The 25,553-nt window shown below is 44.9% G+C and overlaps 1 protein-coding gene across 1 annotated transcript in view; it reads left to right on the top strand.

Moving 5' to 3' along the window:
• The window catches only part of srrm4 (serine/arginine repetitive matrix 4), a 279,300-nt gene that overhangs the window by 229,578 nt on the left and 24,169 nt on the right, over positions 1-25,553 (top strand). The window contains exons 3-5 of the mRNA XM_056278898.1: positions 9,454-9,594; positions 23,654-23,743; positions 24,787-24,867. Of these exons, the coding sequence (XP_056134873.1) occupies positions 9,454-9,594; positions 23,654-23,743; positions 24,787-24,867 (312 nt within the window). The remainder of the gene's footprint in view (positions 1-9,453; positions 9,595-23,653; positions 23,744-24,786; positions 24,868-25,553) is intronic.

Below are 25,553 nucleotides of genomic sequence, written 5' to 3' on the forward strand. Positions count from 1 at the left end.
TGCTGTGAAGCGACGTCGCAAACCACTGGGCCACTGTGCCGCCCAACTTGGAGATGGATATGGATAGGTTAACATGACACCCGGCTGCATCACACCAATTAGGGTCTGCTATCAAAGTAATCCAGTAGAAGTCTGTATGTGGTGCTGTTCAACTGACACACCAAGCAGGAAACACGTTTTCTTTGCTCAAGTTTATCCTTCAATGAATAGTTTCAATTTTTTCCCTCCTCCTCTATTTTGACTTTTTTTTTCTTTTGGACGCTCAAAACTCTGTCAACATCAGCAAGTGGAAAAAAGTTTGCAATCAGGAGAAGTGGCAAGCAGAATGGCCAAGTGGATAGGGAGGGTGCCAGTTTGGCAATTTTATGGTCAACTGATCAACTTTGCCCCAATGTCATTAAAAACGCTGTTGCTCATAAAAAGTAGAAACACATGGGTGATAATAGATTGCATCGCCAAACTTTAGTCATTTCAAGACATGGAGGCAGCCCCCAGCCACATCAGTAGGTGGGGATTCTAAATCAGGAACATCCATTTTCCCAACACAGCCACTCACCGTTTCCCTGGAGCCACAGTCCCTGTTATCCTTTATAAACTCCCGCCCAGATAGCAAAGAATCTTTGGTCCAAGTATGGCCCACGTCTGCAGTTATCTTACGGCCCACATTTGGCCTTGAATGACAGCACTCAGGATAAGTGTGGCTGCCCCAACTCAGCCACACTCGGGCCACATTTGGGCCACATCTGGCCCATGCAGTATGGGCTGTAACCCAAATCAAGCCCAGTTCATTACATGTAGGCCATGTGGCCTCTCATCCACACGACGTGTCTAATGGTAGAAACAACAACAACCATATATCTGGAGCAAATACCTGCAATTTGCATCCTATTTGCTGCACTCCCGTTGGGTTTAATTCTTCTTTGACACCAAACAATTTTGGCCTCTTGAATGTGAGATCTCTTGGAAATGAGTCCTTTATCATTAATGGTGTTATTGTTTCTAATAATATGGACTTTTTATGATTACTGAGTCATGACTATCCCCAGGTGACACTGTTTCCCTGATTGAGGCTTGGCCTTCTGATTTTGCATATTTTCATATTCTCAGGCCCTCTGGAAGAGAGGGTTGGCCTAGCTGTTTTTTTATGTTAGGTGCCATCCTGTTACTTTTGGTAATTTTATCTCCTTTGAGGTTTTATTTCTTGAGTTTTCTGACCCTCTATCTATTGTCATGCCAAAATATGACAGGGTGCTTATTGTTGGTGATTTCAATATTCATGTGTGTTGTCCTTCCCATTCTCTGACTTCACATTTTTTTGATTTTATACTCTTTTAGCCTCATTCAATCTGTTTAAGGGGCTACACATTCCAAAGGTCATAGTTTAGGCCTTGTACTCCCATCTTTTTTCTCTCTCGACTGTCTTAATCAGAATCAGAATCGTGTTTATTGGACATGTAGGTTTGCACAAACATGGAATTTGTTCTGTAGTGCCTCCAGAGAGGAGGAATTGGAACAGGTTGTGACTGGGTTGTGATGGGTCTGCAGTGATGTTGCCTGCCCATTTCCTTAGTCTGGAGGTATATAAGTCCTGAATTGAGGGCAAGCTGGCACCAATGATTTTCTCTGCAGACTTAAGTGTCCGTTGTTGTCTGTCCCTGTCCTGACAGTGATGGATGTGCAGAGGACAGACTGGATTATTGCAGTGTAGATCTGAATCAGCAGTCCCTAAGGCAGGTTGAATTTCTTGAGCTGGTGGAGAAAGTTCATCCTCTGTTGGGCCTTTTTGATGATTGTGTCTATGTTGGTGCCTGCCTTTGGTCCTGGGAGATTGTGGAACCCAGAAATCTGTAGGTTTTCACCATAGACACTGTGCTGTTCTGTATGGTGAGGGGGGGCTCCTCCTGAAGTCCACTGTCATCGCCACTGTTTTCAGCGTGTTCAGCTCCAGGTTGTTATGGCTACACCAGAGGGCCAGCTAATCAAACTCCCGACTATATGCAGACTCGTCAACATCCTGCATAAGGCCAATGATGGTTGTGTCGTCTGCAAACTTCAGGAGTTTAATCTGGTAGATATGCTTGTGACTGACCATAAAGCTTTCGGTTTTTTGTTTTTGTTTTGTTTTTTGGCTTTTTTCCCCCTTTTCTCCCCAATTGTACTCACCGGGGTACAATAGAGGAGCTGTAGACACTGACACAAGCGTGTTTCGTGCATCATGCACAAAACAAGCTTGTTCTGCTATGTATTAAAAGTTTTTTTCCTACATATGCCTTTATTTTATTTATTTATTTATTTAGCACTTTCCCTACCATTGAGTGTTTCTTTTAACAAGTTTATATGGCATGAAACAGGCTTGTACTGTCTCATAAAGAATTTGCTTGACTCACTGGATTTTTATATATATACACCACCGTTCAAAAGTTTGGGATCACCCAAACAATTTCGTGTTTTCCATGAAAAGTCACACTTATTCACCACCATATGTTGTGAAATGAATAGAAAATAGAGTCAAGACATTGACAAGGTTAGAAATAATGATTTGTATTTGAAATAAGATTTTTTTTACATCAAACTTTGCTTTCGTCAAAGAATCCTCCATTTGCAGCAATTACAGCATTGCAGACCTTTGGCATTCTAGCTGTTAATTTGTTGAGGTAATCTGGAGAAATTGCACCCCACGCTTCCAGAAGCAGCTCCCACAAGTTGGATTGGTTGGATGGGCACTTCTTTGAGCAGATTGAGTTTCTGGAGCATCACATTTGTGGGGTCAATTAAACGCTCAAAATGGCCAGAAAAAGAGAACTTTCATCTGAAACTCGACAGTCTATTCTTGTTCTTAGAAATGAAGGCTATTCCATGCGAGAAATTGCTAAGAAATTGAAGATTTCCTACACCGGTGTGTACTACTCCCTTCAGAGGACAGCACAAACAGGCTCTAACAGGTACTATTTAATGAAGATGCCAGTTGGGGACCTGTGAGGCGTCTGTTTCTCAAACTAGAGACTCTAATGTACTTATCTTCTTGCTCAGTTGTGCAACGCGGCCTCCCACTTCTTTTTCTACTCTGGTTAGAGCCTGTTTGTGCTGTCCTCTGAAGGGAGTAGTACACACCGGTGTAGGAAATCTTCAATTTCTTAGCAATTTCTCGCATGGAATAGCCTTCATTTCTAAGAACAAGAATAGACTGTCGAGTTTCAGATGAAAGTTCTCTTTTTCTGGCCATTTTGAGCGTTTAATTGACCCCACAAATGTGATGCTCCAGAAACTCAATCTGCTCAAAGAAGTGCCCATCCAACCAATCCAACTTGTGGGAGCTGCTTCTGGAAGCGTGGGGTGCAATTTCTCCAGATTACCTCAACAAATTAACAGCTAGAATGCCAAAGGTCTGCAATGCTGTAATTGCTGCAAATGGAGGATTCTTTGACGAAAGCAAAGTTTGATGCAAAAAAAATCTTATTTCAAATACAAATCATTATTTCTAACCTTGTCAATGTCTTGACTCTATTTTCTATTCATTTCACAACATATGGTGGTGAATAAGTGTGACTTTTCATGGAAAACACAAAATTGTTTGGGTGATCCCAAACTTTTGAACGGTAGTGTATGTATGTGTGTGTGTGTGTAGATGCTGATCTCCTGTCTGTGACGTTGTTTAGTAATGCTAGTATTAATGTTATGTTTCGTATTTTTCTGATCCCGAGGTGACTGACCTCTACTATCTATCTATCGATCTGTCTGTCTATCTATCTGTCTGTCTACATCCGTTACTCTACCCTGTTGATGTCTTTTTTTACTCTTTGCTGCTATCTACACCTGACTTTCCCTTAAGGATGAATAAAGGTTATTGTATTATTCCAAAAATCAAATGTTAAATTTCCAGACGTCAGTTGAGGATGCGAGATCAGCTTACTTCTCTGAACTGATATCAAGAAATAACCACAATCCCAAAGTTCTCTTTAAGATAATTGATTGTTATTAATGGTCCCTCCACGTCTTTTTTTTAATTTTTTATGCTGATGTTGAGTTGTCCAGAACATTTCTCACTCGTTTTGTAAATAAGGTGGAGAATATCAGGTCCCAAATACAGCCTGGCTCTTGCATTTGTTCCATTTTCCATGTTAATTCTGCCTCTTTTACCCAGTTTCAACCAATTACAATTTCAGTGTTAGAGAGCACAGTCTCCAATGTGAACTCCTCCTCCTGCATCTTAGGCATCATTCCCACTAAGCTGCTCAAGGAGGTATTTTCAACTACTAGCGCCGTTATTCTGCAAATTCTTAATAATTCTCTGGCCTCTGGTTCTTTTCCAGACAGTTTTAAGCATGCCATTGTTCACCCATTGCTGAAGAAACCTAATTTAGATCCCCTGTCCTTAAGTAACTATAGACCAAGCTCCAAATTGTCTTCGCTATCTAAGGTTCTGGAGAAAGTAATTTCATCCCAACTTATAGTATCTTTTATGAATAATAATAGAGTTTTTAACAGTTTCCCGTCTGGTTTTAGAGCATTTCATAGTACTGCGACAACTCGAGTTAAAGTCACTAATGACCTACTGCTGACTACAGGCAGAGGTGATTGCTCGATTTTAGTTCTTTTAGATTTAGGTGCTGCCTTTGACACAGTTGATCACAACAGCCTTTTACATCACTTGGGGCCTTGAGTTGGCACCAAGGGCTTGGCTCAGTTTATTATGCACTTCCCTCAATAGAACTTTTTCTGTTGTTCTGGGTAACTACATCCTCGATGGCTCAGTTGATTTGTGGTGTCCCTCAAGGCTCAGGTCTTGGCCCCCCTCTCTTCTCTGTAAACATGCTGCCACATGGCCAGGTTATTCAAAATCACGACATGTTTCGCCATTTTTATGCTGACAACACTCAGTGATATATACCACTAAAACCCACAGATCCTAGCGCCCTAGCAAATCTCACAACTTGCCTCCTGACATGAAATCCTGGGTGTCTGAAATTTTTCTTAAATTTAATTATGATAAGACTGGGGTCATTCTGTTCAGTCCCAAAAATTCCATCCTCCCTTTTGTTATTAAGCTTGGTAGTCTGTCAGGTAGAGTGATGTGGGATGCGTCTGAAATCACATACTACTCCCCACGCACTTCTTTTGTGTACTATTGTCCAGTGTACTATTAGTGTGTGAGTAAAAAGCACAACAGCTGTTCAGACATACTAGTTCATTATAGAACTAGGTCACTTCCTTTCAGCTCTTAGGGTTAATGACGACACAATGTGCACAAACCACTACTGGTGAGGTGACCCACATCCGTTTTTTTTTTTTTTTTAAATGTACAAATAAACAAGATTTAGCCTCTTTCTGCTTAGCATAGTAAACCGATCTGCCGGTTGGGTTTTGTATCGCCCTTTGCCATTGTTGTTCATTGTTGTGAAGTCTCGCAACGCATTGTGGAGTATTCATGCCAGCGTAGTGTCCAATGTTTGCATACTCCAAAATTCTCTGCATGTCGTATGACATCCTGGTATTTGATGCATACTGTGGTTTTGGCAGTATTATAAACACTCATACTATTTTGGTGTACTGACAAGTATGCTAGTATGCGATTTGGGATACAACCGTGATAATTTTAATAAGAACGCTCTATAACGTTTTCATGACAACTAAGACATCAGTGGGGTCAAAGTTGAAAGAAATGTAAGTCTTGAAAATGGGTGCCAATGACCATTGCAACAGTGACAGGTCGCTCATCACTCAAAATATAAACCAACAGTTGTTACAACTGACCATCAAATGTAATTATCACCAGTGGACATGATCATAAACTGAACTATAAATTGGCCTCAACCACAACTGGAGAGCCAAGGTTTGATACCCTCTGCCATAAACTATCAAACTATCTTTTAGCAAGATCCTTAACCCTGCCTTTCCCTTCCACTCCCTAGCTGCCTGAAAGACAAATTCAATGAAAGTCTGTGATGTTTGACCACATCAACATGGAGGTGGAGTAAATCCATCGCAACACTGGATTGTTTGTTTGTGACTTTGACACATTGACACCCATCGCACATTCGTCACAGTCTGTCCAGATGAGCCCAGTGTCAGGTAGATGTAAAAGAAATTATGTGATGAACAGCTGATTAAAAATTAAACCGCCCTCTCTATGAGATCTGTGTGCAAAAACCTCTGAAGCATATTTTAATAAGCAACGGTCAGAGAAATAAAACAGCTGAGGCGTAGCAGCACTTTCCATGAAGAATTTAATGGACTGAGCTCATTATAACCTTTTTCTTATGTCAATGGCGGGTTTTCGTTCTTTTATTTGTGTCTTGTCCCCTTTTGCACTCTCACTCATTTTTCATGAGTTGATGAAATATATCCGATGGTGCTGCAGTGAATATAGACTCATGCATAAAGCTGGACATCGGCCTTGCCTCTCCCAACATCGTTTTGTCCAAAAAATTGATTTTTAATGTGTGAAAGACATAAATGTTATAAGGAGGGGGGACATGTGGGGTACAGCCTCTGTTTCTGATGACAGCATTCTTATTTAACTGTTTAATGGAGATACATTTTATGTGAGGTGTGATTGTAAGGCAGCTAAAAAAATGTCCAGATACAGTCTAGACAAAATCCAAAGAGCAGCTAACTCAGGTGTTAAATTACAGTTAATGCCATCATATGAAATCTACCACGGGGATCGCCGGTTCGAATCCCCGTGTTACCTCCGGCTTGGTCGGGCATCCCTACAGACACAGTTGGCTGTGTCTGCAGGTGGGAAGCCGGATGTGGGTACGTGTCCTGGTCGCTGCACTAGCGCCTCCTCTGGTCGGTCGGGGAGCCTGTTCGGGGGGGGGTGGGACTGGGGGGAATAGCGTGATCTTCCCACGCACTACGTCCCCCTGGCGAAACTCCTCACTGTCAGGTGAAAAGAAGCGGCTGGTGACTCCACGTGTATGGGAGGAGGCATGTGGTAGTCAACAGCCCTCCCCGGATCGGCAGAGGGGGTGGAGCAATGACCGGGACGACTCAGAAGAGTGGGGTAATTGGCCGGATACAATTGGGGAGAAAAAGGGGGGGTGTACTTGGGGCAACATCATTAGGCTGCTTTACATCATTGAAGACTGTTGTTGCCGTAGCATTGATGAACTAATCCAACCATTGCTTCAAAATTCCAAAAATCCAGTCACACTTTTTGTCAACGTGCACATTCAAGATAATACTCGAGTTTCCCCGCTTGTTCCTGCACCTGAAGACCTGTGCTGCCAATAGTTTAGCAAGACTTGGTTTGTTAGAAATGGGACAAATTCAAGGCATGACTGCTCAATTGACCGTGTATCTCCTATGGCCATGCCTGCCAAGCGCAAGATATGAACAGAGCAGGGCAAAAAAGGCCAGGGCAAATGAGGCATGTAAATAACTGCATTCCCACTGACGACCCCATCTGAACGGGGAATGGCTGACCTCCAGGAGAACTTGCGAGTGCAATTTAAGTTTAGAATATTCATTTTTGTACATTCTCGATGTGGGAGTTCAATATGAATTAAATGTGGGCCTGCGTAGGGACACCGTAGTGGGAACCTCTCGCTGTGGACCAGCTTAATTCAACATGGCTACCCGAACATGTCGAACAAATCCCAAGGATTTTAGGTTGCCACATTCCACCTCCTGCAGCCAAGCAGCCATGTTCTCTGTGTGTCCCAGATGACTAGAAACTCATGCAGAAAAATCACAGAAAGGTGAATCAGTTCATCTGGAAACGATTACTGGGGGAAACGTTTCATCACTCATCTAATGCCCCTTTTCCACTGCATGGTACCGGCTCGACTCAACTCAACTCTACTCGCTTTTTCTGGTTTTCCACTGGGCAAAAGTTAGGAATAGTACCTGGTACCAGGTACTTTATTTGATACCACCTCCGTCGAGGTTCCAAGTGAGCTGAGCCGATATTAAAAGGTGACATGAAAATAACGCTATAAATAAATGAATAAAATAAAATAAATAAAACATAAAAATAGATATATCTATGTATATTTATTTATATTCATTTAAATATAAATAAAATCTTATAAAATAAATAAATAAAATATAAATAAAAATATAAATAAAATGTATTTGTATTTATTTAAATATAAATAAAATCTTACCACTGATGAGTCAGAGAGAAATCGAACACCTGTTTTTATGACCAGTTGATAATCTATCCATGTCAAAAATGATTTGTTGTCAGTGAGTCTCTTAATTACACTAATTTTGTTCATGTGATGCACACATTTAGAGTTGGTCTTGTTGATTTTTCTGAAAATAAAACACTCGTGTGGGGTGCTGGTGGACAAGGGAGGAAAAACTAGTCAGCACGCCCACAAATGACCAGCGGGGCTTCGCCGTGAGGGGACTCTACCTGCAGTGGAAAACCAAATCCCAAAAAGTAGAGCGAGTAGAGTCGAATAGAGTAGAGTCAAGCTGAGCCAGTGCCATGCAGTGGAAAAGGGGCATAAGTGACCTGAGTGATGACGTGCTTCTCTCGATAAATGTTGTGTCCAGATGAACTGACTCACCTTGCTGTGAGTCCCTTACCTGGATGACTGAGCATGCAGCATGCATGCAGTCGTGCAAAACATGTTGCCCTGCATTAAGAAAGGGCCGCGCATGTTTGTACCAAGATTATTCATGTAGGGGCGTCTCTTTGGTTTCCAGGTTTGAGGTGTAGAACGGGTCACTTGCTGACTCCTACAAGCACTGATGATGTACTGACGGACTTTAGCAGCATTAATGCCACGAATGCTGCAGAGATGATGCTGTGCTTTTGTTAAGTCATTGCTGTTTTAGTTCTTGTTTATGTTTTTTGGGGGGGAGTTGTTTTTTCTGTTTTCTCTTTTTTTTTTTTTTTTTGGTCTTTTGTACTTTTTCATTTGTATTTATGTTCCTTAAAGAAACTCAGTAAGGGCGTCCGGGTAGTGCAGCGGTCTATTCCGTTTCCTACCAGCACGGGGCTCGTCTGTTCGAGTCCCCGTGTTACCTCCGGCTTGGTCGGTGTCCCCACAGACACAATTGGTCGTGTCTGCGGGTGGGAAGCCAGAGGTGGGTATGTGTCCTGGTCGCTGCACTAGCGCCTCCTCTGGTTGGTTGTGGTGCCTGTTCGGGGGGGGGGGACTAGGGGGAATAGCGTGATCCTCCCACGCACTATATCCCCCCTGGCGAAACTCCTCACTGTCAGGTGAAAAGAAGCGGCTGGTGACTCCACGTGTATGGGAGGAGGCATGTGGTAGTCAACAGCCCTCCCCGGATCGGCAGAGGGGGTGGAGCAATGACCGGGACGACTCAGAAGAGTGGGGTAATTGGCCGGATACAATTAGGGAGAAAAAAAAGGGGGGGGTCCCCCCTCCAAAAAAAAGAAACTCAATAAAAACTTAAATAAAAAAAGTGGAGCAGAAAAAAGGGAAATATGCCGACAACTAAAGACACCTTGCTCTCTCATTCTCCTCATAGCAAGGAGACAACAGCCTGCCAGCCGCCCAAGACTGATGAGCAGAAGTTGGAGGGCGCAGACAGGGGCGTGGACACCGCTAACAGAAATGGCTGCCTCAGCGACAAAGGACGCAATTACAGCAGTGGTCGGAGGGTCAGGAGGTAAGTGTCCCCCTCTCTGGTGAACGTGCTGACCAGCGACAGGCAGGAGCACTTGTTCATCTTCAAAAAAGGTTAGCAGGGGAGGGAGTCAAGGAAGCCGAATCATTGCCTTTGAAACCTGCTTTCAGCCATTTCAAGGAAATGCTGTTTGAAGGTGGGGCACCAGCAAGAGTGAAAGGGAAGGTTTATAAGATGGTAGTGAGACCAGCTATGTTATATGGTTTGGAGACAGTGGCACTGATGAAAAGACAGGAGGCGGAGCTGGAGGTTGCAGAGTTGAGGATGCTGAGATTTTCATTGGGAGTGATGAAGAAGGACAGGATTAGGTATGAGTATATTAGAGAGACAGCTCAGGTTGGACGGTCTGGAGACAAAGCAAGAGAGGCAAGATTGAGATGATTTGGACATGTGTGGAGGAGAGATGCTGGGTATATTGGGAGAAGGATGCTGAATATGGAGCTGCCAGGGAAGAGGAGAGGAGGAAGGCCAAAGAGGAGGTTTATGGACGTGGTGAGGAAGGACATGCAGGTGGTTGGTGTGACAGGAAGATGCAGAGGACAGGAAGAGATGGAAACGGACAGTGATTAAAGTGGGCCGGAGCTACCCGGATCCTGACACCGGCACTTCCCCTCCTCCCCCAAGTCAACCGGAGCTGAGATCCGGCACTCTGTAGACAGGAGTAATTTCAACCTTTTTGTCACAGTAAAATTTAAAACAAAAAACATGATGCAACCAATTCACAAGCATTACAAAATAAATCGCAAATAAAGTCGTTCTTCTATTTTTATACTACTTTACTTTTTCTAAAAGTTTGAACGATATCGCGTCCTCACGTGACCCGCACCTGCCTGCTGTCTGGCTTCACCAGACTTGACATCAAAAGAGACTGGCTTCACACTCACGGGTCAGGGTCAGTTCACCGCACCAGGCAGACAAGACTCGAGAGAGCGTCAACCTGCTACCTGCACTATCACTCCGCTCTTCCGCGCTGTCCCGGTTGCTGCTCCACCCCCTCCGCCGATCCGAGGAGGGCTGCAGACTACCACATGCCTCCTCCGATACATGTGGAGTCGCCAGCCGCTTCTTTTCACCTGACAGTGAGGAGTTTCACCGGGAGGACGTAGTGCGTTGGAGGATCACACTATTCCTCCCAGCCCCCCCCCCCCCCCCCGAACAGGCACCCCGACCAACCAGAGGAGGTGCTAGTGCAGCAACCAAGACACATTCCCACAGCTGGCTTCCCACCCGCAGACACGGCCAATTGTGTCTGCAGGGACGCCTGACCAAGCCGGAGGTAACACAGGGATTCAAACCACCGATCCCCGTGTTGGTAGGCAACGGAACAGACTGCTGCGCTACCCGGATACCCATAATCGCTCTCTCTTTTGCACGCCAAATCGTCAGAAGAAACCATTTTTCCCGGCAAATAAATGAATAGGTAAAATATGTAGAAGTGTTAAGGAGTGACAAAGATTTCTCATTACTGGGAGAGGATGCTCGAGTCTGGTTTCTCTAATCAGCCTTAATGCATTCCGCTTGCTGATAACCCCAAACTGCCAACTTCACCAACCACAGTCATTTGTTATTTGGGGAGAACTGTATCCTTGCATGCAGTGGAACAGGGACCTTATCGCAAAACTGCTGTGGCCCGGACCCGTCCCACACTGACAGTTTCATCCGGCCCACATACCGCGTGGAATGATGGCACTTGGGCGGTCCGCTCCTGTTTGCCAGATCTGGGCAGGAACCAAGTCATAGCAATGCCGCATGTGCCACATATTTGCCAAAGGTGGCCCATATTTGTGTTGTGTTATTTGGGCCATATTCACCATTTGCCACACGGGCCACTTCAGGGTCACGTCCAGATTACATGTTGCCGAGAGCACCACATCTTTGCCAAAAAAGGCCTACATTTGATTTGGCATATTTGGGCCATATTTGCTATTATACACGTGGGCCACTTGAGGCTCACATCCATTTTGTCAGGGCCAGAAGAAGACCATCAGTGCTGCATCATTGCCTGAAGCAGCCCACATCTGGATGCTATCTGGGTAGAGCCATGTGGTCGCAGTACATCAAGTGATGCAGCAGTTTGTCACTGTTCTGATCCGTTACACTCACACTTGCTTCCTCACACGAGCTGCTGCTTTTATACATTCTGTATTCTGTTTGAGGTTATATATTTTCAGAAAGTTGTGCGCCAGTATAATGATTGTGCATGGTACGGTTCTTCGCTCTTATCATGAAGTACCACAATAGTACTTCACGCACATTTGAAATTTACTGACTCAGATAAACCCAGTCTGTGTCACCGATGATATTTGATGAGTTTATTCTCATCAGCTTTAATCTCAAAAAGATGGGTGGTGGGTTACCAGCTGGGAGAGTTTATGCTGCACAATAACTATTGCTCCGGGGATGTAGAGCTTAACTGAATTCTGTTTTCAAACACTCCCTCACATACTGACTGCTTGACGATGTACAAGTTAACTCTCGTAATATTAATGGGATGGGTCAACAGGTCCTGATGGAGAGTACAACATACTGTAGCGCAGGGATAGGCAACATGGTCCAGAAAGGTCCGGTGTGGATGCAGGTCTTTGTTCCAACCAAAGAATTACACGCCTGAGTCTACAAATCAAGGTCTTTAGCAAAGACTGTTGGTTGACCTGTAGAATCAGGTGCGTAACTGCTTGGTTGGAACAAAGACCTGCACCCACACCGGACCTTTCTGGACCATGTAGCCTGTCCCTGCTATAGCGAATTCGGGGGGCAACCGGGAACCGCCGCAGCCGGGGCTTGAACCCGGGTGTCCCTCACCAGAGGTGACTACGTTAACCAGTTGATAAAGGGTCTGACCCGTTAGCCAAGGGCTAGCAAGTCTAGTAATCTGTGGTTGTTACACTACCCACCTCCTTTGGGAAGCCTGTCCTGCTACTTCAGCATACCAGCTCCCACACACCGGTCTCAGCATCCCACTTTTGACGCCAGTGTAGCAGGGATTGGCCCTTGCAGCTACATTGGTGTCAGAAGTGGGATCGTGAGGCCATCGGAAGTGTGAGCGCCCAGAGGCGTGAGGGAGCTGGTACGCTGAAGTGCCGGGACGCACTTCCTGAAGGAGGGGGGTAGTGTAACGACCACAGATGACAAGACTCACTAGCCCTTGGCTAACAGATCGGACCCTTTAGTCGACTGGTTAATGTAAGTTGCCCGTGGTGCAGGAGATCCGGGCTCACGCCCCAGCTGCAGCAGTTCCCAGCTGCTCCCCGAATTCACTGAAACACTTACTGTACAGCGTCATTTACTAAACTGACAGCACTATGTGCCATTCACTACATAACTATAACATGGCAGTAATTAAAGGCACACTAATATTTGAGAATAAGTAACACGACTAAATCCTCCAACCTATAGAATATCTGATGATAATGATAATACAACCGAAATAATGACATCTGAAATGATGAGACAGTGAATGCATCATACAATGTCATAATCATAACTGCTAAGTGGTATAAGTACAATAAGAAATGTGTAAGGGCGGCGTGGCCGGGACGTCGAGGATGTAGGACACGTTTCTCTATTGCTCCTGAGTTAGTGACCAAATTTATATATTTAATCTCGCTAAATCGTGCATGTCTTTGGTGGTCAAGCGTCTAAAGAGTCCTTTAAACGATTCACACTATATTTGAGGACTTTGAAGGTGAAATGACATCTAATCGACCGAAAACGGAGTCTGCAAGAGCAGGCCGCAATAAGCCTGCGCCCTCTCCTGAATCTGATCCGCTCCCAACATCGGGTGCTACAGCTAGTGCTGACAGCATGACAGTACTGACCGCGGAAATGCTACAATCCATGATGGGCTCCCTCAAAACCGATATTTTCGGTAAGATTGACACTTCAGCTACCACTCTCAGATCAGAGATGATACTGGTCAAAGACGAGCTTAAAAGATCTATCGAGAGGATCCAGAATAAACTCGACGCACATGGAGTCGTTTTATCAGAGCTGGAGCGCAGTGCTACAGATCACAGCACTCGGATTACCGAGCTAGAGGCGAACGTCGGCTCACTAACAACTAGGGTGACATACCTGGACAACAGATGCGAGGACCTGGAAGGTAGAATGCGGAGGAACAACATCCGTCTTCTGGGAATACCGGAGGGAGTGGAGGGCCCGCGACCGACAGAATTCGTAGCCAGGCTGCTTCAGGAGCTGCTCGGCCCGGATGAGAAGCCGCTGCTAGACCGGGCCCATCGCACCCTGCGGAGCCGACCCCGGGAGGGTGAACCTCCGCGACCATTTGTCATCAGGGTGCATTTCTTTCACGTCCGGAACGACATGCTGAAGAGATCTGGAGATGCGTCTCCTCTCCTCTACAAGGGCAGAAGAGTCTCGATATTTCCGGACTACACCACGGCTGTGGCCAAGAAGCGGGCTAGCTTCGGAGATGTTAAGCGCCAGCTGCGCGCCTGTCCCGGCGTGAAATATGGTCTCATCTACCCTGCGGTTCTGAGACTGACCCTGCCGGACAGCTCCACACACAGGTTTGAGGACCCGGCTGTTGCGGCCGATTTCATCAAAAACAGGGTGAAAAAAGCTGTCATGCCACCGCCGGGTCTGTAGCTCAAAATATCAGTTGGCTGGTCTGGTTAGCAGGCTAGTTAGCGGGCTGGCTGGTAGGCAGATTAGCTAGTGAAGTTGGTCTTGCAGTGCTCATTGTTGACATTTGAACGCAGCTGTTTTTTTATTTTCAGTACATGTTGGAGAGTGAAGCTAGCCTTGCAGTGCTCATTGTTGACACTTGAATGTAGTGGGTTTTTTATTTTTATTTTCAATACATGTTGATGAGTGTACAGCGGACTACTCACATTAAGGTGATATAATGTGGAGATATATTTTATTCCACTTACATTACTGCCTACTATTTGTGTCATTCTCATTTCATTTTGTTTTGATCTGAGCTGCCTGCACTGCCGGTATTTGGTTGTTTACATGGTTGAAGTTCAATTTTGCCACTTTATAGATTTTGTACCTCTCTTAACTGAGTTAGTTTTCCTCGGGTCCTAATGTTATTGGAGACCGACTTATGCACATTTGCTTTATTCTAGTTCAATGGTCACAAATCTCAGGTAGCTAAGAGTAAGCTAGCTAAGTTGGTATGCGTTGCTCTAAAGGTTTTTTGTATTTAGGGGTTTGCTTGCATCTCAGTTGGGGAGATGCTTCGGCAAGAGGGATTTTGTGGGAGGGTTTTTTTCCTTCTGTATTTGTGTTTTGTTTTCTTGTGTTTTGTCACTTGTTTTTGTTTTTTGAATTTGCACTATTGAGGTCAGTCAAAATATTTAATTTGCATTATGCCTTGTCCTTAACATGTACTCTCTCTCTTAAGACATGACTCAGCCTGACGTAGCTCATCCTGCTGGAGGGAATGGTTTTAATTTTCTCACTTGGAATTGTAGGGGCATTAACAACCCAGTTAAACGCAGTAAGGTTCTCCACCACCTCCATCAGTTGAAAGCTCACATTATCTTCCTCCAAGAAACTCATCTCAAGGTACCACAACACTCAATACTTAGGTGCAGATGGGTGGGTCAGGTGTTCCATTCCTCATTTCAGAGTAGGTCAAGAGGGGTGGCTATCTTACTTCACAAATCAGTACCTTTTACATGTTCTAATGTGATAGCTGATCCCAATGGTAGATATGTAATTGTCAGTGGTAGGTTATTCGATACGAAGGTGGTTCTTGTTAATGTTTATGGTCCTAATTGGGACAATGGGGATTTTTTCAAATCGGTTTTCTCCACACTCCCTGATATGTCCTCCCATATGCTGATCATAGGCGGTGACTTTAACTGCTGGTTGGACCCACATTTGGATCGATCCTCCACTAAATCTACTACTTTATCAACCTCAGCTGGGGTTGTCCGTACCTTTATGTCTGATTTCGCTGTTTCAGACCCTTGGAGAACATTTAATCCATCTGGGAGGGCATACTCTTTTTTCTCTTCGGTACACCACACTTTTACGCGCATAGACTACTTCCTTGTAGATGATAGACTTCTCCATTCCATATCTTCGTGCTTATATAATCCAATTGTGGTTTCGGACCATGCCCCTGTCACTATGGGAGTAGTCTTTCAAACAGCTAATAATCAGAGACCGCCTTGGCGGCTTAACACTCAATTACTCAGTAGCGAAAATTTTATTAACTTTGCTTCGGCCCAAATTGACTTTTTTATGGATACAAATAGAACCCCAGGTATCTCTGCGTCTACCCTATGGGAAACTTTGAAAGCTTATCTTAGAGGTGAAATTATTTCCTACACCACATATGAGAACAAACTTAAAAAAGATAAATTGTCCATGCTAACACGCCGCATTGCCCAATTAGATAACGCATATTCCGTTTCACCATCTCCAGATATTTATAAGGAGCGCTTAACTTTGCAAGCAGAATTTGACACTTTGCTAACAGATCAAGTTACTGAGCTGCTTGTCAAGTCTAGGAGCACCTACTATGAACAGGGAGACAAAGCCAGTAAGTTATTAGCACACAAGTTGCGTCAAGTTTCATCATCACATCAAATTCCCAAAATTCATACATCATCCGGAATATCATTAGACCCTAGGGAGATAAATGATGAGTTCAGAAGTTTCTACCAGTCTCTATATACTTCTGAAGGTGATGCTGATTTATCAGAATTTGATGACTTCTTCCACTCCCTTGATGTACCTTTAGTCAACCAGGATTTGGTTAAAGAATTAGAACAACCAATCACTGTTGAAGAACTGTCTAGAGCTGTCAAATCCCTTCAATCCGGGAGAAGCCCAGGGCCTGACGGTTACTCGACAGAGTTTTATAAAAAGCTTCTCCCCAAAATAGCCCCTATTCTAATTGAAATGTATAATGAAGCATTTGTTAATGGTATTCTTCCACAGACTCTCACTCAAGCGACTATCTGTTTAATTCTTAAAAATAATAAAGACCCTCTTGAATGTGCATCATATCGTCCAATTAGCCTGTTAAATGTTGACTATAAGATTTTAGCCAAACTTCTGGCAACACGCCTGGAAACAGTTCTCCCATCGATTATCTCTCCTGATCAAACAGGATTTATTAGAAATAGACATTCATTCTTCAATCTTAGGCGACTATTTAATATCATGTACAATTCCTCTGACACCAACACCTCGGAGGCCATTATATCCCTGGACGCGGAGAAGGCGTTTGACAGGGTGGAGTGGAAGTACCTTTTCTATACACTAAATAAATTCGGCTTTGGTTCAAAATTCACTACTTGGGTAAGACTTCTGTATGCGTCCCCCCAAGCCTCTGTCAGGACTAATAACACTCAGTCAGGCTGTTTCCCTCTGCAACGGTCAACACGCCAGGGTTGCCCTCTAAGCCCTTTATTGTTTGCTCTCACCATAGAACCCCTTGCAATAGCACTTCGTTCCAACCCTCTTATCAAAGGTATAGTTAGATACGGACATGAGCACAAGGTGTCTTTATATGCAGATGACTTATTGCTATACACATCTAATCTTTCTGTTTCTGTTCCTGCTGCCCTTGCTACTATTACATCCTTTGGTCATTTATCAGGGTATAAACTGAATCTCAGTAAAAGCGAATTGATGCCGCTTAATGTGACTGCGGAAAAATTCCCATTACATACCTTGCCATTCAAAGTTGCTCATAGTTGTTTCACTTATCTTGGTGTACAGGTAACGAGTCGATTTGAAAACCTTTTTCGGGCCAACTTTTCCTCGCTTTTAACCCGCACTAAGGATGATTTTGAACGCTGGTCAGTGATGCACCTCTCTTTAGTAGCGAGAATTAATTCTGTTAAAATGAACACACTCCCTAAATTTTTATATCTCTTTCAGTGCCTACCGATTTTTCTTCCCAACACATTTTTCAAAAAAATAGACGGCCTAATTCTACCTTTCATATGGGATAAGAAGACTCCTAGGATACGAAAACAGCTCTTGCAGAGACCCAAGTCAGACGGAGGTATGGCGCTACCAGATTTTAGATTTTATTATTGGGCGGCTAATCTTAGGGTCATTCAGTTCTGGTTGCGAGGTGGAGAGATGTCCCCGTCCCCAATTTGGTTAAAGATGGAAGCTGCTTCGTCTGTACCGGCATCATTGTCTTCCCTCGCTCACTCCTCCATTACAGGCCCTTATTCCTCTTTCACCAAGAATGTGTGTGTCAAAACAACATTGAGGATCTGGAATCAATTTAGACGCCATTTTGGGTTTCAGACAACCTCTCTTTCTGCACCGATGGCCTCGAACCCTGCTTTTGCCCCATCTATGGTTGATAGTGCTTTCTCAATATGGTCTAGTCTTGGTATAAAAAGGTTTAAAGATCTCTACATTGACAATACATTTAGTACGTTTGAGCAACTAGCAGTTAAATTTGGTCTTCCCAGGCATCATTTTTTTAGATTTTTACAGATCCGGAGTTACGTCCGCAATTTGGATCCTCATTTCCCCACCCTTCCTGGTGAAACACAGTTTGACACCTTTCTTACCCCGCTTCCCACTCTGAAAGGTACCTTGTCAATAATTTATAGACAAATTTGTTCTTTAAGAATTGCCTCACTTAATGACATTAAATCCTCATGGGAGGAGGAACTGGGGGAGGGAATATCTGATGGGCTGTGGGAGAGGGCACTCGGAAGGGTACATACCTCTTCGGTCTGCGCCCGACATGGTCTCATTCAATGCAAAATCATTCATAGGGCTCATTGGACCAAAGCGAGACTAGCGAAAATTTACAAAGACATAAATCCTAACTGTGTGAGGTGTAACCAGTCTCCTGCTAACCATGTGCACATGTTTTGGTGTTGCTCATCTCTTGATGGTTTTTGGAAAGATATTTTTAGCACACTTTCAGAAGTATGTGACACACAGATCAAGCCAGACCCTTTTATTGCGCTATTTGGGGTGCCCTCGCCCACATTGCAACTGACCAATATTAATAAGGATTTTATTGCCTTTGTTACCCTGTTGGCGAGACGATTGGTTTTGCTTAGTTGGAAATCCTCTGCACCCCCTTCTCATGCTCTTTGGATTAAGTCTGTTTTAAATTGTATAAAGCTGGAAAAAATTAGGCACACCCTCAAAGGGTCCCTAAACAAATTCTGGGCAATGTGGACCCCCTTCTTTTCTTATGTTAAGCGACTTCATTTCCCTGTTATTCCAGAGTGATGTGTGTGTATATATATATGCATATTTTTTCCTTTTTATTGATGTCCTTGTTGGATGGAGGTGGGGGCGTGGCAAGCTCCGGTGATGAAGGAGGTAGGGTGTATGTGTACATGATGTCTGTGAGGGACTGTGCTGGGTTGGCTGGCCTGCGGACAAGTGCATTGGAATATGTGTACTTGTATTTATTTAGTTATTTTTATTTATTTTTTATTTTTTTAATTATTTTAGTTAATTTGTTTTGATTTGATTTGATTTTTTTTTCTCCTTTGAGGGTGTGTTTTTATTCCTCATTGTATTCTGGTGTGTTAGTGTATTGTTGGATGTGTTTTGTGTTCATGCTGTACAACTTACGAGGACAATTATTTTGTAAATGTTGATTATGCGGAAAATTCAATAAACAAAGTTATAAAAAAAAAAAAGAAATGTGTAAGGGCATGATAGGACTAATTCATTTCTTCAACAGTCTCAAGTGCACTTTCATCCTACTTTCCTTCAACTTAGTCCATTATTCCAGAAGCGAACCATGAGGTCTGGCAGTGGGCCTTCAGCGGCGCAATGATATTGTAATCAGCCAAATTTTGGGGGTATTTTTAATATGAGAACAACTCTGATACACAGCTCTAACACACACACACACCGCCAGTAACTCAGTGCCTCAAGATCCCACCAAAATCAAATCCATTGGATATCAAATAGCCTTTGTCTCTCTCCATACTTGGAAAACAATGAAAAGTCACATAACATGGCCTCAGCTTCTGGCTGACAACATCACCATGGACGGCGCTAGCATGCAGCATCACAAAACTTCTTCTTTACAAACTGACCAGACCAAGTCAAAGCAATTCATGAGCAAAGAATAGAAATAACGATAATCAACCTTCACATGCAGAATATGCCTTGAGCAAAGTGGCAATACAATCATATGCAAAATATGCCAACCCTTACGCCATAATATTGAGTATAGTAGGCCTAAAGTTACATGAGCAAAGTGTGGTATTAGCCAGCTATGAAGTGCCACCACAATATGTAAAATGAATATGCCAGCTTTGATTTGGAGTGAAACAAAATTAGGCCGCTTACCATATTAGGCTGCTTGAATATAAAGTCCACCTGTGAAGTGGACAGTGGCAGCATTATGCAGTTTGTCCTTGGATTTAAGTTTCATCAGAAGGCCTTTTTCTATGGACACCAGTGCCAAAGCTCCGAGTCGATCCTGTCCCATTGTGTTTCTGGTGTGTGTCTTGATGCGCTTCAGGGCCGGGAAAGACCGCTTGACTGAAGAGCCGGATACGGGGATGGTCGACACCAGACAGGTGAGGTGGTGAAGCATAGGCGAGTCAAGAGCGGGAGTTGGCCTTCCATTTCCAATCACTTGTTGCTTTTCCTCGAAAGCACGTCTTGAGAAGGGTAATGCTAACAAGCTAGCTACAATGTGGCTCTCGTCTCCTCCTGTAGTCATCCTTCGTAAACTTTGTCACACGCATCTGATATACAGACTAACGTTAGTGATGTGCTGCTCGATTGGTTTAAGTGAACCAGTAGTTCTGGATCGCCAATGTGAAAGAGTCAGTCAGTCACAAGTAATGACTCCTCAGCAACCGCACATCATTCTTTTATATGAGTGAGCCCGCGTCTGGATAGGTCTGGACTTCTAGAAGCCCTAGGGTGATGTTTTTTGTCCCACCTACTACAACTGCAAAATATATGATTGGCTGATTCACCTGTCACTCTCTAAATAAACACATGCAGAAGGACTTCTAGCAGTCTTAACCAATGAGGGAGCCAGCCAGCTAACCCTTTTTCTGCCTAGAGACAACAACAACAAAATCTGATTGGATTACTCAATTTCCATGGTTTCAGGACAGTAACCCTTTCATTACTGAAGCAAACGAAACTAGGGCTGAAATTAGAATTAGAAGAGAGAATTATTATTAAATAAAACATTTTAAATACAGCATTTAAAATGCTGATATGTTGGGCCTTCTCTGAAGTCCTAGAAGTCCCTAAGGGTTCCCCTCTGCATTATTCCATAACCACCTAAATTGTGCAACCAGTTACTGACTGTAGTCCTCGTTGTATCTTCAATTCAGTCTGATGTCAGAGGCCGAGGTTTTTAGTAGTTCCGTACAAGGAGCTATCGCTCTGCATCCTTTTTTCCTCCGTTTTTATTTAACAGGAAGTTCAAGTTCTCTATCAGATGGCTTTTGTCAGTTGATATAACGGGCCACAGTGTATGTGTGTATACATTTATATCTCTTGATTTGTGAATGGGAGTGTCCTATAAGATGTGCCTCGCCGGTAACTCCTTGGTGTCACGGTGCCAGCTCACTCCTCAGAGGTATTAGCCACATCACAACCACAGAAACGTAAATCAGTTCATTGAGAGAGAAATATGTAAGTGACCTCTTCCGTCTCAACTGACTGCAGGTATCCCCACCCTTATGAACAATACAGTGGCATAATGACTGAAACCAACAATCGGTTTCATATGCAAATTGCCGTGACCATTAACTAGAGTTACAATGGCCGTGTGTACTATTCACAGAGGATTTGGCCCCCGTTCAGGGATGGTCGTCCCCTCCTCACATACTAGATGGCCTCTTTGACTCCCTGTTCAAACCAGTGTTCCTCCCTACAAAGGACGTGCACATCCTCATCCTTGAAAAAGAATCACCACTGGTTTACGCTTAGGCAGCTGTTGTCCTTCTGCCCAAGTGTTAACCAGTGATGATTCTGTATGTGGCGGGACTGTCAGAAAAGCTGAGATGCGTCCTTTCCAAACACCGTGTCTCAGTTGCTTTCAAACCCCAAAACACTCTGCGCCAGAAATCAGTCCACACCAAGGATCGGGTCCCCCAATATAGTGTACACTGTTAAGTGCCAGGAAGCTTGCCGTGACTTGTACATCGTGGAAACCAAACAGACGCTGGCTGAGAGGATGACACAACACAGGAGAGCTAACACGTCAGGACAGGACTCCACAGTCTACACCACCTACAGGCGGTCTACACCACCTTCAAGGATGAGGATGTGCACATCCTTGATAGGGAGGAACGCTGGTTTGAATGGGGAGTCAAAGAGGCCATCTATGATAAGAGGGAACGACCATCCCTGAACCGGGGGGGGGGGGCTAAGAGTACATCTGTCACCATCTTACAGTGTTGTGATTGCAACAATCCCTAATCTTCTGTGAACAGTACACATGATCAACAGTCACACCCATATTTACATATGAAACTGGTCGTTGGTTGCGGTTGTGAGGCACTGTGTTGTTTATAAGGGTGGGGACACCTGCAGTCAGGTGAGACTGAAGAGCTCACTTAGATGAGTGAGGAGACATTTCTCTCAATAAATGGTGTGTCCAGATGAACTGATTCACCTTTCTGTGATTTCCTTATCTGGATTATGGAGCATGTATAGAGACATATATCACAACCAGTAACGTAAATGCCCCCCACGGACACACCATCTCACCCAAACCTCATTTTGACGATCTAATTTAATCTCAACCAGACACACGTTCCAATTTTACTGATAACATTCTTTCCTACATGATTATCAAAGCCAAAGTGAGGCTGCCCAAATGAATTGCACCACCTCCTATGCTTACATCGCTCTCTCGCTCTCTTTTTATCACCCTACACGACTATCTCTCTCTCTCATCCACTCCCTTCCCTTTCATTCTCTGCTCTGTCTGCCTCCACCTGAAAGGCCTGTTTAATGAGCTTGTGAATCTTCAAAGAGCCCAGTCGCTTCTCTGTACCCGCCATGTGCAGGGAGGAAATGAGGGGGCTCTCTGAGCAGGAGTTACCCGGGCTGTTAGATGGAGTCAAGCAAGGCTTTCTGTTCTCTTTATTGACAAATAAAGCTCGTGCTCAAGGTGGAATGGGAATGACTGGGCCAATAGGACACAACCAGAATATGTGTGTGTGTGTGTGTGTGTGTGTGTGTGTGTGTGTGTGTGTGTGTGTCAGCCCTGTGATGGCCTGGCAGCTTGTCCAAGGTGTCTCCCCACCTGCTGGCTAATGACTGCTGGGATAGGCTCCAGCGACCCTGAGAGCAGGATAAGCGGTATGGGTAATGGATGGATGGATGGATGGATACATACACATACATATGTGCAAGAGAGAGCATCTTAGAGATAGACAAAGAACAGAAGAAAAAAGCAGAGGGAACAGAAGATGCAGAGGTGAAGCATTTAAGTGCCGTGCCTCCGAATCCCCGGCCAACAAGGCATGCAGAGCACACATGCTGAGGCTGAACAGGAAGCTGCCTGACCTAACTGCTGTGACGTTAGCTCAGGACATTGGCAGTCGATACGCCGTAATCCACATCTATCTCACTCCGCGGGTGCAGTCGTTTTGCCAGCGGTCTTGGATCCACACGAGCCCGCTGGCACGCGTTCAGTCTCGCGCTGTGCCAGTCCTGCTGGGACTCCCTCACAGCGATGGAGGGTTACCACGAGGGACAGCTGGCCGGCGGGTCTCGGTTGGGACTGTCGAGTAAAAGGAGTAAGCGTAGATTTTAGCTGTGTGATGCTTATGGTTTAACATACTCATCATGTTGGACCAACCCCCACCCCCTCCATACACCCCCACACCCCCACACAAACACTATTTAGCAAGTATGAGGGAAAATGTAGCAAATCAGATTAGCAGCACATGCCACTCCCTGCAGCGTGTCCTGACCAGCAGTCTACACAGTCAACCTGCAGGAGCATGGAGGCAGGGGTCGTGTGTTGGGGTTCGTCCTCCACCCCTCAGGTCAGTCCCGCCGGGCGGGCGGTGCAGAAACCTCTGGGTCACGGGGAGTAACCCCGGCGCTCTGTCTCTGGTTGCAGCCCTTCCTCTGATGCGGATCTGTCCCCGCAGCCGACACGCAAGGCGAAGAAGAAGAAGAGGAAGTCACAGCGGAAGAGAAAGAGAAAAAGGTCAGTTTATAAGCGGAGCCGGTCCAGCAGGCCCCCAGCAAACTGGCCGCCGGGAGCGGGTGTGTGTGTGTGTTTTAGAGCCCTGCATGTGCCAAAAACTTCAGCCCTAGCCCGGTCCTGGCCCGTGGTTTTCAAGCCCGAGCCCAACCTGAGCTCTCTGATACACACAAACACACAGCATGGTCACGTGTCATGCACGTGTACATGCATATGTGTATTATTTATAATATTTAAAATATTTATGATATAATCAATGTGTGATGGACTGGCGGCCTGTCCAGGGTGTCTCCCCGCCTGCCACCCAGTGTCTGCTGGGATAGACTCCAGCATCCCCGCAACCCTGAGAGCAGGATAAGCGGTCTGGATAATGGATGGGTGGGTGGGGGGGTGGATGATATAATCAATATAACAGTATTTCATACAGCGGCCCATGTGTTTTCTCTGCACATATATGGCAAGTTAAATGAGCCCAAGTCCAACCCGAGCCCGGCCCAAATCGACTCAGCGTGTTGGGAACCAACGGGCTTGCAGACCTCTACTGTGTGTGTATTTGTGAGAGAGAGAGCTCTGTGTGTGTTTGTCTGTGAGAAAGAGATGTGTGTGTGTGCGTGTGTGAGAGAGAGATGTGTGTGTGTGTGTGTGTCAGTGAGAGAGATGTGTGTGTGTGTGTGTGAGAGAGAGAGGTGTGTGTGTGTGAGAGAGAGAGGTGTGTGTGTGTGTGAGAGGTGTGTGTGTGTGTTTGTGTCTGAACGAGAGAGAGAGCGAAAGGTGTGTGTGTCAGTGAGAGAGAGAGATGAGTGTGTGTGTCAGTGAGAGAGAGAGAGAGAGGTGTGTGTGTGTGTCAGTGAGAGAGAGGTGTGTGTGTGTCAGTGAGAGAGAGAGGTGTGTGTGTGTCAGTGAGAGAGAGAAAGAGAGAGAGAGAGATGTGTGTGTGTGTGTCAGTGAGAGAGAGATGAGTGTGTGTGTCAGTGAGAGAGAGAGGGAGAGAGAGATGAGTGTGTTGTACTTTCTATTGGTCATGTTTATTTTGTCTCCTGCCACAGGTCTCCATCCTGTAGCCTTTCACCACTGAGGAAGAAGAAGAAGAAGAAGAAGAAGAGCTCCAAGAAGAGCAAGCGCCACAGGTACGTTCACTAGTCCCCCCACACAGAGACACGTTTAAAGGGTAATACCGGTGTAATCTGGACTTTGTGCCACTACCTGAGACGCTCCTGTCTTTCTCAGACCTGAGGGGCGTAGTACTTGCAGTTAAGGCTTTTGGAGAAAAAGAGCCTGCCTCCAAATCCAGTTCACACAGATGTTGAACAGATGTTGAAACACATTCAGTGAGACTGAGGAGTATTTAAGCACACGTATATAATTTACCTTCGTCAAACTGTCAAATTATATCTTCTGCAACAAACAGATGAGTTAAATTATAGCAGCATTGAAACCGGTGTCCTCGGCTGACCATGGACAGATGGCAACAGAGGCGCCAAAAGGGGGTATGAGACATGCAGCGCCAAAACAATGGTGAACAGTATACATATACAAGATACAATAATGTGTCTAAGTAGTCAACCGGCAGCATGGTGGCCCGGCAGTTATCGCTGTCGCCTCACAGCAAGAAGGTCCTGGGTTCGAAACCCGGGGTTGTCCAACCTAGGTGGTCATGCCAGGTTGTCCTCTGTGTTGAGTTTGCATGTTCTCCCCATGTCTGTGGGAGGTTTTCTCCAGGTGCTCCGGTTTCCCCCACCATCAAAAAGACGTGCATGTTAGGGTTAGTACTCCTGTCTGTGCCCCTGAGCAAGGCAGTTGGACAAAATAACTG

This window comes from Lampris incognitus, chromosome 1 (genome assembly GCF_029633865.1).
Source record: "Lampris incognitus isolate fLamInc1 chromosome 1, fLamInc1.hap2, whole genome shotgun sequence".
NCBI lineage: Eukaryota > Metazoa > Chordata > Actinopteri > Lampriformes > Lampridae > Lampris > Lampris incognitus.